The sequence below is a fragment of the Talpa europaea genome (assembly GCF_964194135.1).
Source record: "Talpa europaea genome assembly, chromosome: 2".
Taxonomy (NCBI): Eukaryota; Metazoa; Chordata; class Mammalia; order Eulipotyphla; family Talpidae; genus Talpa; species Talpa europaea.
In genome coordinates, this window is record NC_140068.1 from 14,905,477 (window position 1) to 14,921,826 (window position 16,350).

Genomic DNA, 16,350 nt, shown 5'->3' on the forward strand with positions numbered 1-16,350 from the left:
AAACATTAAGGTATGTATATCCATAATACTCTATAGCCCCAAAAATAATCCCACAAAAAAAATTTTTGTGCTTCTATTTTTTTTTAGCACCTGTTATTAAAAAGGTGCTATAAAAAACACAAAAGAATTCAGTTTTGCCCTTGTGTTAAGCAGTTTAATGACAAATAAGGGGATGACCAAGATTACAGATTTTAAGAGTGTGAAAACAATTTCTATGCAAATGGTTAAGGTTACACAGCCTACTTTGTAGAAATGCACTCGACATGATCCTTGGAGAATCATCTTTGTTTACAGATTAAAAAATCAAGGCATATGTAGGTTAATTAAATTACAATACAGGAGTTCTGCCTTTATCTTACATTCTAACTCATATATCATTTTGTACTCTAAAAGGAAAGTAATTTTTTCTAGTTCCATTCTCCAATGAATGAAAAGGGAAAAAGTATGATGTAATTCGATAGAACATGCTTGCTGGAGTAGTAAAAGGTAATTCAGTTAAAAGTGGTATAGGTAAAATGGAGGTGAAGAGAAAGATGCTAAGATACTACAAAGACTGTTAGTTTGATACTCTGGATCTTAAGTGACATAATACTCTTTCTGGAATAACACAGGATTTTCTTTCTAGTTCTGAACAATCTGTCTTTTCTTTTAGCACCATGACCATGGAAGAGCTGCTGACATCGTTACAAAAGAAATGTGGAACTGAATGTGAAGAAGCACATCGGCAATTAGTTTGTGCTCTCAATGGCTTAGCAGGCATCCACATCATTAAAGGTAGAAGGTGATTGCTTTGTTGTCTCTGATTCTTTCCATACATAATAAGGAAGGTTAGTTATAGTAGAAGTCAAAATCCCCCAAGAAAGACACACACTGTTGATCATGGTTTAATGGGCTTAACTTCAGAAAGTAATTCTGCAGAATACTGTAAAAATTTCAAAGTCTATAGACACTTTCACCAGACATTTCCACTAATGGAAGATTTTTTTAGGGAAATTGGGATGTGAATGAAGATTTAGCTATGTTCTGTAGCTCCAGTGGAGTTAAATAAGATATCAAGCAAATATTAGACATCAAAAAGAAAACAGATATAATTTTGAATGAAAGTGGTGAGGGGCATTCGTGATTTGTTTGTGATCTTAAAGGGACACCATAACAGAATAACAGGTGCAGAATTTTTTTAAAAAATTAAACAATCCAGCAATATATAGAAAGGATAGTGCATTATGATCAAGTAGGGTTTATCCCAGGAATACAAGATTGGTTTAATATTAAAAAATCAAATATTACATACATTACCAAATAACAACTGAAAAAGAAAAACCATTTGATCATCTCAATAAATGTAAGAAAAAGATTTTACAAAATTTTAACATTCTTCATAAAAACATTTAGCTATTTAGGTATCATTGGAAACTCTCACTTTGATAAAAGACATCTATAAAAACACAGCTAATGTTATGCTTAATGATTGAAAACTAAATGCTGTCCCTTTAAGATCACAAACAAATCACGAATGCCCCTCACCACTTTCATTCAAAATTATATCTGAATTCTCACCAGAGCAGTGAGGCAAGAAAAAGTTATGAGATTGAATATGAAAAAAAACTCTTTAATTTTGGATTATAATTATGTGGGAAAGTTACTAGAACCAATAAGTTGGGTATTGCATGGTACAGGATATGAGTAAATATATAAAAATTATTTTATTCCTATGAGGTAGAAATAAACAATTAGAAACCATAGTACCATTCATAGTTTCAAAAGTATATGAAATACCTTGGCATTAATTTGGAAAAATGATGTCTAATTAACACCTGTAAAAAAAAAAAAAAACTGCAGTGTTGCTGAGAGAAAGAATTCATAGTTGTGCATGTTCATGGAGCAGAAGACTCATTATTATGGTGCTGAATTATCTCAAATTAGGCAAAAAATGAGAAATTATATGTCATAAGTTCTCACAGTTCCAACTTAATTTGAGCAAAATAATTATGATTAAAATCTCCAGAACACTTGACTATCACAGTTAAGAAATATGTATGCTAAATCTTAAAAATTCATGAACCATTGAATGTACTATTTAAAATATTTTAGGTCATTAAAATTTAGCATATCTGAAAAATAATTTTTCTATAAACATTTTATGTTATGCATAACGCTTTCAGTACCTGTTTTATCCTCATAATCACCCAGTGATTGAGTTATTAACATCCCCATTTTATGTAGGAAAACTGGATTTCAGAAGACTTACTTTCTCAAGATTACAACTAATAAGTCAGAGAATTTGCCCTGTATTTAATTTCAAATCAAATATTTAATTTTTCTGCTATACTGTCTACTTCTTAAATAGACATTTATAAGCCTCATTATTATGCCTCTAATAAGTTGACACTCACTTGTCAAAAATTTCTAAAATAGTATAATATATTATTTATAGATTCTCTTAGAATCACAGTAAAAATTTTAGATTTTCCATCTTGAATCTAAAATTGTATTCCCCATTTCATTCCATACTTGTTACTAATCAGAAGCTGAGACAGTGTGAATGAACTTTCTCTCTTGGCCTTTTTTTCTAGTCTCCTTTTCAGATTTACTGTCACCTTTCCCTGCTGTGATGTTATGCTTGATAAGGCATTGGGAAAATCATCTGATCACTTTCAAACATTGTTGCACTCTAGTAGGAACAGTTTGTAGTTGGCTCCTGTTGTGATAAAATACCACACTGTGGCATTAATGGATCACTGGCCTTTTCAGATAGTTTGCTCTGAATTCCCACCATAGTTGTCTGTCTTTTTAATGGAAAGAAAAATTCCTATTAGGAAATCCATTGGTAGAGGATATGTCTAGTTGGAACTTAATTGTAAAAGTAATACAGTTATATTAGCTTTACTGCTTTTATTCCTGTTGAACAGTTTCCACTTTTTAAAGTAGCAATTAATGTACATAATTTAAACTCAGTGAGTGTAGAAATCAGTCTCTGATGATCTGACTTCTAAAATATAAAATTAGTTTCAAACTCTAAAGGGATTTGCTTACATAATATGCAAATGTATCTATGATATACATCCCATGTTCTAAATTCCTTACCGGTAATAGCATTAAAACATGGTGTTATTCCCAATTTGAGCAATATATATTTTACATACATATTTTGAAGAATATTAGCTTTGCAGCATCAAATTCATTATGATTTGTTTACTTTGCCATCAAATGGCAAAGAATGGGTATTTCCCAATTTAACTTAAACTTGATTAACTTACTGAGTGTGCATAATTTTTAGTCTCCCCAGAAAATACCTTTTTTTTAAATGGACTAAAGAGAAATAGGTATAATGAATAATTACAACTAGTTTTTTATATTACAGTCTAGTCATTGTACTTCCTTTAAAAGGTATGGTAATTATGAAGGGAGATTTGTTAAATGAATTGTTCTCTGTGAATGATAGTATAAATACTAATAGAATCCATGTCTTTTGAAAAGTATTAGAAGATTCTTTAAAACTAAAAATGAGTTCATTGTATAAATATAACTGAGTATTGCTCATTAACATTATAATGTCACTATTATTTTGGAAATCTCCTTTATCAAAGTGAGTAGAAATTGCTGACTAAGTACTGTGAAAATGTTTTAGAAGCCTTTTTTTTTAGTTAAGTGGTGGATTTAGATATCAAACAATGGTAGAAAAGCAAGTATTTTGCACAACATGAATGAGCTTATTATCACTGAACTGGACACTTAAAAATAGTTCAAATGGTAGATCTTATGTTAATTATATTTTACTACAGTTAAGACAAATACATATTTATATATATAATCAATTTTAACCAAAAAAAGAGAACCAACAACAAAATTTACAAATGCTGTGGGGGGGGGATGGGCGGGGGCAGGAATTTATTGCTCATTTTAGTCTATGAACAAAGTCCTGCATCTGCAATAGTAATAAAAATAGTTTGAAATTTAAAAAAAAAAACTTCAAGTGTAGATCAGGCAAAAAGCTTTCTCAGTAACGGCATGTCTATACATTTTTTTTAATTTCATGAGTTTACCTCTGATAGACTTTTCATTGTATTTCTATTTTTTTTTAAGATTTATTTATTTATGCATACAAGAGCTGGGGTACAGGCCAGAAGTGTGGGGGGTGAGAGGATTCACCAGAGATAGAGTGGGGAACAGAACAGGCAGATTGACTGAAGTACACTGCTGAGGGGAGCAGTGGTCGAGGCAGAAGAGGTCTGCTGCACCATGTGGGTTTCTCCCTGGCCGGCGGACATCAAACTTGTGCTGCAGAGGCTGTGGGTTGCTTCATAGTGCAATGCTTAAAGACCCCTGTGCCACCAGGTAGGCCCTCATTGTATTTCTAAATAAGCAGTTTTGAGCTTTTCCCTAGGAAGCAAATAGTTGGTTCTGTTATTTAAGCCACTGAAAATATTTCATCTCTCCTTTTTCTGAAAGAAGCAGATAATAAATATTTTAAGTTTTATGAGCCATAAGATCCGTTACGATTACTCAGCTTTGTTCTTATAATGCATAAACAAATGAGCACAACTGAGTTCCAATAAAACTTTATTCACAGACCCTGAAATTTAATTTTATATAATTTTCACATCACAAAATATTGGTTTTTTTTTCAACTATTTAAAAATGCAAATCCTCTTAGTTGTGTCCAAAATAATAGTGACACTATAATGTTAATGAACAATACTCAGTTATATTTATGCAATGAGCTCCTTATTTTTAGTTTTAAAGATTCTTGTAAAGCTTTTCAAAAGACATGTATTCTGTTAGTATTTATACACAATTGCATATGGTCATATAGGACCCATGGCCATAGTTTGCCAATCTGTGCTTTAAATCATTACCTACTGATTTTTTTCATTAGAGTAAACTGCTAATTAGAACTATAAAAATAACATAAATTTCAGATTGTGATTTATATGACCAAAAATGGAAAAGATTCCCCAAGTTTTTGTAGTTTTCAGTTGCTGTTCTTTTTGGTCTAATACCAAGAACAGTAATACCCAGCAAGAAGAATATTTTCTTTTTCTGAAAATTATGTGTCGATTGGGTCATATGTTTTGAGTATTTGTTGAGTATATGTAACTAAAATTACCCAAATTGTTGAGTATATTACCCAAATTTGTCCTTAAATTCAGACATCATAATAACTATACTTGGTATAGTATAGTTCAATAAGAAGAGTCAACTGTATAAATTCAGGTAATCCAGAGTTTGTTTTTTAGTGTAATTTTAAAACATTGTAAATATATTTAATTGATAATCAGTTCTGTGGAATTAACCAAAAAAGAAACTATCATTAGCTTTAATTTTCTGGGACAATCATTTGTACCATCTCAAATTCCTTTTAAAAAATACTGATTTGTAATCATTGTTACAATTTTGCAGTGGACATGTTTAGGTGAGAGATTTGTGGATGACACTGAGAGCTAACTACATTATTTTATTGTAATTTAAATGCATTTTATTTCTTCAGGGGAGTATGCCTTGGCAGCAGAACTATACAGAGAAGTGTTGCGTTCATCTGAGGAACACAAAGAAAAACTCAAAACTGATTCACTTCAAGTAAGTAAAATCTTAACAATTTTAGTATATATTTTGTCAATTTTGTACAGAAAATTTTTCCTGAATGTTTAAGAGGATCTGATTTGATGCCAAACAGAACAACCTTTATAGTCTCATTTCACTAGCATCAAATCAGATCCTCACAAGACTATTTCTCAATCATCCTTTATCTTTTATCTGTCTTCCCAAGTAAATAGTCAAGTTATCAGGTAAAAATTACTCTTAACTTTATGTCTTCTCGCTCTTGAGAGTATGGATGGAACCTCTAATCAACTGTGGAGTCATTATCACAGTGAGAAGGCTGAATTATGTTTAATGCAGATATATAAAATATAGATTTCCCCTCCTTGCACCATATTTACCTCCAATTCTTTTGCTTTTCTTTCAGTCCTTAAGTTCAACAGACCCAGATCACAAACCAGTTTCTCATACATTTCATTTTCCTTACTTTTATTATAATTGCTAAGCTTATCTAGACTGATTTCCCAAGAGAAGTCTTCTAGAGTCAACCTTACTATTTTATTGAACTTATTTAGAATACTTACGGTTCATTCTGTAGACACATGATGGCTATTAGAAGACATAGCTATATTACATATTCTGCTAACTACATAGACATATTTTAAATTTTTATGTTCTTCAAACAACTTCATAAGATCACATTTTTTTTAAAAGATTTATTTTTAGGGTCTCCCTGGTGGCACAGGGGCGCGGTAGCATGAGTTTGATCCCCAGCCACCCAGGGAGCAACCCACATGGCACAGCAGACCTCTCCTGAGTAGCCTGCTACTCCCCTCAGCAGTGTATTTCAGTAGATCTGCCTGTTCTGCTCATCACTCTGGCTCTGGTAAATTCTCACACACCCCACCCCTCCCCCCCCCACCAGCCTGCACCCCAGTTTTTATATGCATAAATAAAAATAAATGTGTTTTTTAAAGATGTATTTATTTATGCATACAAGAATGGGGTATAAGCCAGAGATGCAAGTGGTGAGAGGATTCACCAGAGAGAGTGGGCAGCAGAACTGGCAGATCTACTGAAATACACTGCTGAGGGGAGCAGCGGGCGGGCAAGGCAGGAGAGGTCTGTTGCGCCATGTGGGTTAGCTTCCTGGCTGGGGATTGAATTCATGCCATGGCTAGCGATAGCTTGATAATCCTGAGACTTTATCCCCTGTACCACCAGAGAGGCCCCCAAGATGGCCTGTTTTTAAATTGAAGAAAATTTATGTTATTTTGAATTAAGATCTTTACTATGAAACTGACTTTGGCATTCTCTGATAAATTGCTTTAGAGGGGAGGTATTGAGTGCCCTAATCTCAAAATGTTGTTAGTAGTCTGTATGCCAATGTTAATAGAAAGTTCTTTTATAAAGCCCACTGCATTAACTATCATAATTACTGCCTTTTGTGGTTTATAGAGACTTCATGCTACCCATAACTTGATGGAATTATTGGTAGCTAAGCATCCAGGAATACCTCCTACCTTGAGAGATAGCAGACTTGAGGAAGAGGTAATTAATGTTTTTTTTCTGTCTGTTAAAAGTACATTTTTTTCAGACTCGATCATTTTAATTGCTACTTCCTAGGACATACAACATTTATATGAAGGTAACTATGTTTTCCTGCCCCTTTGACAATCCAGACTTTACTGTGGTAATTTTGGGTAGTACAAAATGGCAATACTCCATATTATTTTGCTTCTCTGATGATTTGCCTCTAGTCATATGCTAACTGCTTTGTTCTAGATGTTACTAATCCAATAGCACGGAATTTAAATAAGCAACAAATAAAAATGGAGACCTTATTGCTCTCATGGCAAATCTGAAAAAGTGTAGATTAATAAAAAATAAAATATTTTGTACTTTTTTGCCTTTCTGCATATTACTTCAATACACTAGAGTTTTCAGTGATATTTCTTATGTCTTCTCAAGGAAGTTCCCTCTGCAGTGAGTGTTACCTCTCATTGAAGTGATGTAAATTATTTCACCTTAAACTGTTAATAGCTTATGCTAATCCCCTATGGAACTTTAAATTTTTAAAGATCAAAAAGAGCAGCAAAGCTAGAATCAAAAAAGTAGATAATGTTTGAAATGTGTTAAAGCCATTAAGTGAAGACTTCATTTGAATCAAAGAAGATTGTGTAAGTATGCACAGCCTTTGACTGCATCCTGTTCTTGATGTTCAATGGCAGTCTAAGTGTTAGAAGTTTCCTAGTGAAACTTCACTCCAAATGTAGGTATCACAGCCTTGCATGTAATATCACTATTTAATTCCCGTTAGTGACAGAAACTTGCTGAGAGACAGTCCATCTATGAGTAGACAACTCTAATGATCAGTTATAACCAAATAATTCTAATAGAAATTAATGAGAAGATTGTGATGACAAAAGAAAAAACACAGTATGTGGATGAGGGTTCATACTAGATACGTGTATTTCCAAGGCCACATTATCACTTTTGCCTAACTTTTATAGACTGTGAAGCCACACTGTTCAAAGTTGGACCAGATCCTAGAAAGCATCTACTTCAACCACCTACTTTGTAAATGAAGTAACAAAAGCCTGGGGGAGTGATAAGGGTAGTACAAAGATAGGTATGTGGTTAATTGGGCCTTATGAAATTGTCATCTCTCTTGGTCAAATATGATGAATTATTGATAATTTCGTATGTCTCAACCAATTACTTAATGGAAGCATTTGGCTATCTAGTTCAGTCTCATTAAGGGTTATAGCTTCACCATAATGGATTTTGGGGAAACATAGTCCATGACACTTGTGTCACTGTATATTCTTAAGTATTTTTAAACTGAAGTAAGTCCAAGAAGCTATAGTAGCTAAGTCAGATAGATCTTGAAAGGTATCCTTGCTTTGCTTGATTAAAAAGTAAAATAGAACTTTACTTTTTACCCATTTGGTTTTGGGTTTGTTTTTTTTTTTTTTCTTTCTCTTAGTTAAAAGCTAGTTAGATTACAATTTGGAGAGCAAACCTATGGATTTTCTTAAATATTGTGAATTACAGGTAAAATTCATTCTCTGTAGTATATCTTAGACTATCTTGCTTGGCTGTTAGGCTCGCCACAGTGTACTTGTAGCATTTTATGCATATTGGGTTAAGTAGCCTTAAATATATAAAATGACCCCATTGTCCATGAAATGTCATACTGAATTATTTTCTAGACCTGTAATGAAAGTTTACATTTGTCCGGTCTCAACACAGGCCAAGCAACTGCGAGAGCATTATATGAGCAAGTGTAATACGGAAGTTGCTGAAGCACAGCAAGTGCTACAGCCTGTGCAGCAGACCATCCGTGAACTGCAAAGAAAGGTATGTCCCTAAAATGACTTTCCTACTTGTGTTTTTCTCCTGATAGCATTTTGGATTTCATTTTGGTTTGGGCAGAAATTTACGCTTTCTTTTCATCTTGAAGTTTTTAGCACCAATGCAGTGCCTGACCCACAATAAAAGTTAATTTGCTGGCCTCCCTGGTGGTGCTGTCAAGCTGTCGCCAGCCACTGCAGCACGAGTTCAATCCCCGGCCAGTCAGGGAGAAACCCACATGGGACAGCCGACCTCTCCTGCCTCGCCTGCTGATCCCCTCAGCATTGTATTTCAGTAGATCTGCCTGTTCTGCTCCCCACTTTCTCTGATGAATCCTCTCAGCCCCCACACCTCTTGCTTATACCCCAGTTCTTGTATGCATAAATAAAAAAATCTTAAAAAACGTTAATTTGCTGTTAGCAGTTCTTGTGGAGTGAATGAACGCATGTATAGATAAACCAACTGTTCTAAGGTTATTCCCCATTTTTTAAACTATAATACATTTCCTCATACTTTGAATACATAACAAGTTGTCTTGTTTAAAGAAACTGAAAATTTCTATAACCTTCTTTTGATTTTACATGTATATGTTTCTAAAACCTTTTAAGATGTGAAAACGTTAAAATCACTTGGTTTTTATCTTACGGATTACATGCCATTTGTCATAATGTAGACATAATCTTCTATTTTAACCATTTATTCCACATTTCTCTCCAAAATTCATTAGTGGTTGGTATTCAGGCAAATAATTTTGTTCTTTGATATAGATAATCCATTGAGTAGACTTTGGCTCTTTTAATCAAAGAGTAAAATGAAATCTATTTTGTTGAGAAAGAGACCTGTTACCTTTCATATATCGTTAGGTGAATTTTCACTTAAGTATTTTTTAATACAGCTTTATTACATAAGTGTACACAAAAAATTCTCATTCACGCACAGTGGACAGGAAACAGGTGCTCTCTTTAATTACGTATTCAGATGAGGTACTCATCCACCACATAGAGAATATATTTGTCTCCCTGCTGTTACAATTCCTTTGAGAGGCATCTATTGGTTCCTTTGAATTTCTAACAACTCTTTCTGGTCACTGATGGAAACACAGCAATTATGGGGAAAAAACATTAATTGATCAGCTATTGTCTTAACAGATTCATTCTAATTCGCCTTGGTGGCTGAATGTGATCCACAGAGCAATAGAATTTGCTATTGAGGAGGAGCTCGTTCAGCGGGTGCGAAATGAAATAACCTGCAACTACAAGCAACAAACTGACAAACTTTCTATGTCAGAAAAGTAAGAAAATAGTATAAAATAATATAACCATAAACACAATAAACATGTAGATTTTACATATTAGGAGTACATTTCAAACAAAAAGAGTAGGCATAAATATAAAGCATAAACCTTTCTTCTATATGCCACCCTTTTTTGTCTTTTAAACTTTTTCTCTTTTCAGTGCTTTTTCCCCCCTTTAATCTACTAAAAGTATTTTCTTTGTATCTTTGTTGACATACCTAAAGCTAACTTTAAGCACATTTTTTAATAAACTTTCAGAGAATTTTGTCCCTGTGGTAAGGTATTCATCTTCCTATGTGAATCATTCCCTGCAAACTAATAATCATAGTGCCGCAGTGACCCAAGTTTTTTGGAGCGTTACCTTCTCTCTCTTCCTGTCTTTGTTCTCATCAGTACTCACCTTTTTCCTTTGGAGTCTTCATAAATAAGTTGGATTATGTGTTTGATGTATTAAATGGTGAATAATTTTTCCTGAAGACCAAGTTTACTCCTTCTCAAAAATATGCTCCATGGTTTAACAAACCACAGGAATGTCTTTTATCGTGTGGGAAATTTAGGTGTTGTGGCAGAACTTTGAATTCTAGGTAGGAGGGAGAGAGGATCACAGTTGGCATACATACTAGTTTTTAGTGAAAAATTGAGCATAAGAATATCTTTGAAATGTTTTTAAGGGGCCTCCCTGATGGCACAAGGCATTAAGCACAGCTATGTGAAGCTATCCACAGCATTTGTAGCACGAATTCAATCCCTGGCCGGCCAGGGAGGTGACCCACGTGGTGCAGCAGATCTCTCCTGTCTCATCCACTGCTTCCCTCAGCAATGTATTTCAGTAGATCTGCTTGTTCTGCTCTCCAGTCTGTTTCTGGTGGGGACAGTGTGGTGTCTTCTCTCACCCCCTGCACCTCTGACCTGTACCCCAGTTCATGTATGCATAAATATTTTTTAAAAAAAGAAATGTTTTTAAACTTCTCCAAGTTTTTCCAGAGCTACTAAAATCTTAATGAGATGTACAGCATAACTCATTTGTCATTAACTTGGATGTACTTTATTAGAATCATCTTTTTCACATGAAGAACCTTATAGGCTTCTTATTTATGAGATACATGCAGTATATTATCCCCTTAGGTACACTTTTTCCCTATTAAACCCAAGGGCCACTCTGCGAGGACTTGTCACTTAAGTCTTGACTCATTTTTTCCAGTTTTAAAGCTACATCCCAATATGTTCTGCCAACATTGTAGATAAGAAAATATTTAAAATCTTGAATTTTTTTAAATCACACAGAAACTACTTAAGAGTTGCATTTCCCCATATTAGAACATATGCCTTGTTCAGTGTTTTGAGGTACCAGAGCTGAAAAAATGTCTCCAATAGGAAACAAGATTTACAATTTGTTAACACAGACATTCAACATAAATAGAAAGTGAGAAGACACATTTTAAAATGTAAGTTAATATTTGTTACATATATACATATTTCATTTTAACGCTGCTAGTATTTCTTTACTTAGATTTTTTTCTTAAATTGATGTCTCAAAAGCCAAAGCACTCATGTGTGCTTGTTAATGATTCTTGGGAAAGAATATGCAGCTTAGTTATTAAGAGCACAGATGGGCACTTGAGTCACACTGTCTTTTGTTCATACTCTTGTGTTTATGAACTGTTTATTAATTCTGATTTTGAGAAAGCTGTGTAGCACCCTGTACCTTTTTTCATATACAAAACCACAGCATATTGAGGATTAGTAAATTAATTTTTGTAAGTGCTTGCTTTCTTAGATAGTACCTCTTCCATTTAGTATGGTGTTTACAAGCTACCTGTTGTTGTTTTTTTCCATTGGCATTTACAGACCCTGCAAGGTAGAACATTGTTAAGACTTATTAAATGCTAATCTGTGGTATTTTTCAGTCACTAGTCACATAGCTCGGACCTGTGTTAGTGGAGACAATTTTTCCAAAGCTACTTCTTCCTCTTAGTTCAAAAGTTAATTTTTGAAGAATAATTTAAATTACTAAAAAAATTAAAAGTAAAACTTTATCTTCTTTTTGTGAATAATACTGTTAGCTCACCTAATTCTGTTCATTATCTCTATTCAAATTCCTTTAGAAATAATTAAGCAATTGCTAATTGTTGCAGTTGAGCAGTACAGAATAGAAAATTCCGTGTCTATTACATGCTTTTTAAAAAGATGTATTCCTTACCTATAAAAGTTAGCTTAATGATAAAATCCATGAATAATTTGAGAATGAGTATGTATAATAATTGAACAAATACTACACTAAAATTAATGATATAGTCAATACACTCCATGAACAGAAAGGTACAGGTAAGTGTTATAAAATACCAGGGAAGCCTTCAGGAACAATTTGGAGAGGAGGAACTATAACACTTTAGGAAGGAAAGGGATATACTTATATTTCAAAAGCAAACAAATCTTTTCTGTATTTTTCCATTTCCTTATTTCTTCTAGGATTTCTTTTTTTTTTTTTAATAAACCAATAGGCACATGCACATGTGTGCATTTCTTTTTTTTTTTAGCTCATTTCATTCCATTTATGAGAACAGCTAAGAGCATTGTGTTTGGTTTAACACCTCACTACCATACATAATAACTTTGTAACATTAGTTAAATTATTCTAATTCATTAAGCTTCATGAATAACAACGCAACAGTATCTATTGTGATTATACACGGAGTGTTTGGCATAGTACGTGGCATATAGTGATGCTTTAAAACCCACGCTTGTGTGTATGTGTGAGAGTGTGTGTGTGTGTGTGTGTATACATGCATGCACACAGAGTTACCTTCAAGGATTATATGTTGACAATTTTTTTTCCTCAACTTTGTCTCTATTTTCCATCCTGTAGTCACCTCTCCACGTAAAGCAGGAATGTCAGGAGGGACTTCCCTGCTCAGTCAGCATTAAAAAGAGAGAATGTGGCAGTCCTGTTCTTTCAAAGACATCTGACACACAGACATGGCTTTTGCATAGTCTTTTTCAATTGCCTGAGGCCAGAAGCAATCAGACATTGGCATACTATAGTTAGACAACCCAAACCATTTTTTGATTTGAAGAAATTAAACTGCTACTCTTTTCTTTGTGTTGTGTGTGGTGCTGGTGATGGGAATCAGGTTCCGGGACTGCAGAGGTCTTCAGTTCTTACTTACAACACAAATGGAAGATCTAAATAAATTCCAGAAGCTATTAAGAGCAGCTGTAAAAAACCTGGAGGGACCTCCATCTCGGAATGTTATTGAGTCTGCAACAATTTGCCACCTCCGGCCAGCCAGACTTCCACTCAACTGGTAGGTAATAAGAGAAAAAAATGGCGTCATTCCACTAAGTTAAATTTCTTCTTAGAGAAGAAGGGATGGCTCATAATAAAACTTTTCATTTAATTTCAGATAGGAAGTAGCAAAAACGATGTGTTGTTAATCTAAAGGACCACATACTAAATCATATTTTTTCCTAAAATGACATGTAAAGGAAAAAGTGAAGTATAAAAATACTAAGCCTCTTGTAGAAATTGCCTGATTACTGGCTGTGTTTGTGAATATTTCTCTAATAATTTCTTCTTTTCCAGCTGTGTCTTTTGTAAGGCTGATGAATTATTCACAGAGTATGAATCGAAGTTATTTTCTCAAACGTAAGTTTTCATATTACTTCTTATCAGGAAAATGAAATACTTTCTAAGATTTGGTGTTTTAATTTTATTAGTCTATATTTTTCCTTACAATGACCTTTCTTATGTATTGTCTTTTATTAAATCAGCTCATTAAACTTGGGTATTTCGTCTTTGAATTGTTCAGTTTCATGTATACAGAAGTTAATCCACATGCTCATGTCATACAGTAATTTGTAATTGAGAGACAATTTAGGGGAGTGACAGACTCTTGAAACCAACAGACTTGAACTCAAATCCCTAATAACTATTAAGGGCAAATTATTTCTAAACCTCATATCCTCATTTACAAAATGAAGATAACATATACCTCATTGTATTTTTATGAATACATGATAAAATGCACATGATGGTTAGCACAGTGATTGGTACCTGGTAAGTATCCTATAAAATGTTAGCTTTCATTATTAGTACACTTTCTCAAACATAAATTTGAAGTCTTCATTCTTATATTGGGAATTAAGATATTTTGTGAGTGCATATGACCATGGCATTAGCAAAATTTTGCCTATTTTAAAAACACGGAAACTCATAAAAAGCTAGTAAGTTCTCATTACCTTGAAAAAAGAGGCATTGATTTGCAGTGTACTTTTTAATCATCTTTTGCTTGTTTGTTTTGTTTTCATGGTTATTGGTAGTAGTCTGTGTTTTATATTGTTTTAATTTTCAGAGGAAAAGGTATAACTATTTCTTATTATGCCACATTGCTTTCAGGAAACACTGGTCAAACTTATGATGCCTCAAGCATTTTCATAATTGCTTACATTCTTCCCAGAGACTTGTAAGCATGATTTTTATAGGCATGTTATTAAAATTTATTGGTAAAATTTTATTATTAACCTTGTTTTCCTGTTAACTCTGCCAAGAAGACTTTAACAATTCTTATCACTCACCGATCGTGACTGTTGTTTTTGTCTTGTATGTCTTCAGAGTCAAAGGCCAGACTGCAATATTTGAGGAGATGATAGAAGATGAAGAAGGGCTAGTTGATGATCGAATTCCTACCACAAGCCGGGGTCTGTGGGCTATAAGTGAGACTGAGCGATCAATGAAAGCTATCCTATCATTTGCAAAATCCCATAGATTTGATGCTGAATTCATTGATGAAGGAAGTGCTTCCATGGATCTCTTTGAAGCATGGAAGAAGGAATATAAGGTACTGTATTTTACAACTTCGTTCTCATATTAAAAAGTTATCCTCCTTTACATTAATTTTAATTGCAGCCTTTTTCTCTCTCCACTTTTTAAAAATTTGCTTTAGAGACTTGCAGTGTCAGTTTCTCTTTCCCTAAAATATAATGATTGTTATGAAGAATAATAAACATTTAATGAAAATTATCAGTTTTAAGAGCACACTGAAGACTTTTGACCAAGGCACATCTTGGTGGCTCTAACCAATTTTAAATATGTGCTTTATTGCTGCCTTTGTCTTTTCTGTTCCCTCCAGTTGCTTCATGAATATTGGATGGCTCTGAGGAACCGTGTATCTGCTGTTGATGAACTTGCAATGGCTACGGAACGACTAAGAGTACGTCATCCTAAGGAGCCAAAGCCCAATCCACCCGTTCTTCATATCATTGAACCACATGAGGTAATTGCAAGGAAATCACAGAAGAGCACAGCACATAGATGGCGCAGAGATCTGCGAGGCCTAGATAAAAGAGTCCCAGTAGTGATCTCTTCTATACATATCTGTTTAATCTCTACTCTTAGCTTGGACCCATTAAGTTGTTCGATTTTGTTGGTCAAAATTGAACAAAAATAGCAATTTCATATCTAATACATGCTTAGCACTTTAAGATTTTGGTATGTTCTTTGTTTCTCTCCAAATTGCATATATTCTGTTTTTGACCACTTTCTGTATACCAAAATCTAAAGAAATTCTCGGTCTTTTTTTTTTGGTGGGACCCTCGCCAGCAGGCGGGGAACAAACCGGTGCTGCAGAGGCTGCGGGCAGCCTCGCAGCCCAGCGCTCAACCACTGTCCCATCAGGGGAGGCCCCTTGGTCAATTTTTAACACCTATGTCATAGTACCTCAGCTTTTTTAGAGCTAGAAAAATCTTCCTTAAGAAAACTAAAAACTTTCTTTTGCATTGTTTTCCTTTGCTGATGCGCATATATTGACAAGTTATCTTCTCAGAAGTCTATCAGGATAAAAAAAAAACTCCACCAAGCTTTTCTCTTCCACAGTAAAATATTGTTTTCTCTATAATTTATTTTCATTCCTTGTATATGTTTAATCTTATAAATCTTTCTCCTATAAAACTAGGAGACTGAAACTTTAAAAATCTGAATATACTTTTTAAATACTATCTCCTAAATACAAATTCTCAGTAAGTTCTTCTGAAAACAGATTTCTTTTTTTTGTACTCCTTTTCATTCAACTGTATTTTATTGGAGTGAGGCGACATGAGAGTCAGACAGAGATTTCTTCCTTATATTTCATAAAGTGATTCTGGGCAAAGTAGCATACCATTTT

General features: G+C 33.8%; 1 protein-coding gene across 2 annotated transcripts in view; it reads left to right on the forward strand.

The window, feature by feature from the left end:
* The window catches only part of SHPRH (SNF2 histone linker PHD RING helicase), a gene marked incomplete at both ends in the record, with an annotated part of 59,348 nt that overhangs the window by 20,287 nt on the left and 22,711 nt on the right, over positions 1-16,350 (forward strand). For both annotated transcript variants that reach the window (XM_084227876.1, XM_084227877.1), the window contains 9 exons: positions 653-774; positions 5,489-5,577; positions 6,997-7,089; positions 8,794-8,901; positions 10,044-10,186; positions 13,321-13,494; positions 13,773-13,835; positions 14,802-15,027; positions 15,319-15,462. In XM_084227876.1, coding sequence (XP_084084002.1) covers positions 653-774; positions 5,489-5,577; positions 6,997-7,089; positions 8,794-8,901; positions 10,044-10,186; positions 13,321-13,494; positions 13,773-13,835; positions 14,802-15,027; positions 15,319-15,462 — 1,162 coding nt within the window. The remainder of the gene's footprint in view (positions 1-652; positions 775-5,488; positions 5,578-6,996; positions 7,090-8,793; positions 8,902-10,043; positions 10,187-13,320; positions 13,495-13,772; positions 13,836-14,801; positions 15,028-15,318; positions 15,463-16,350) is intronic.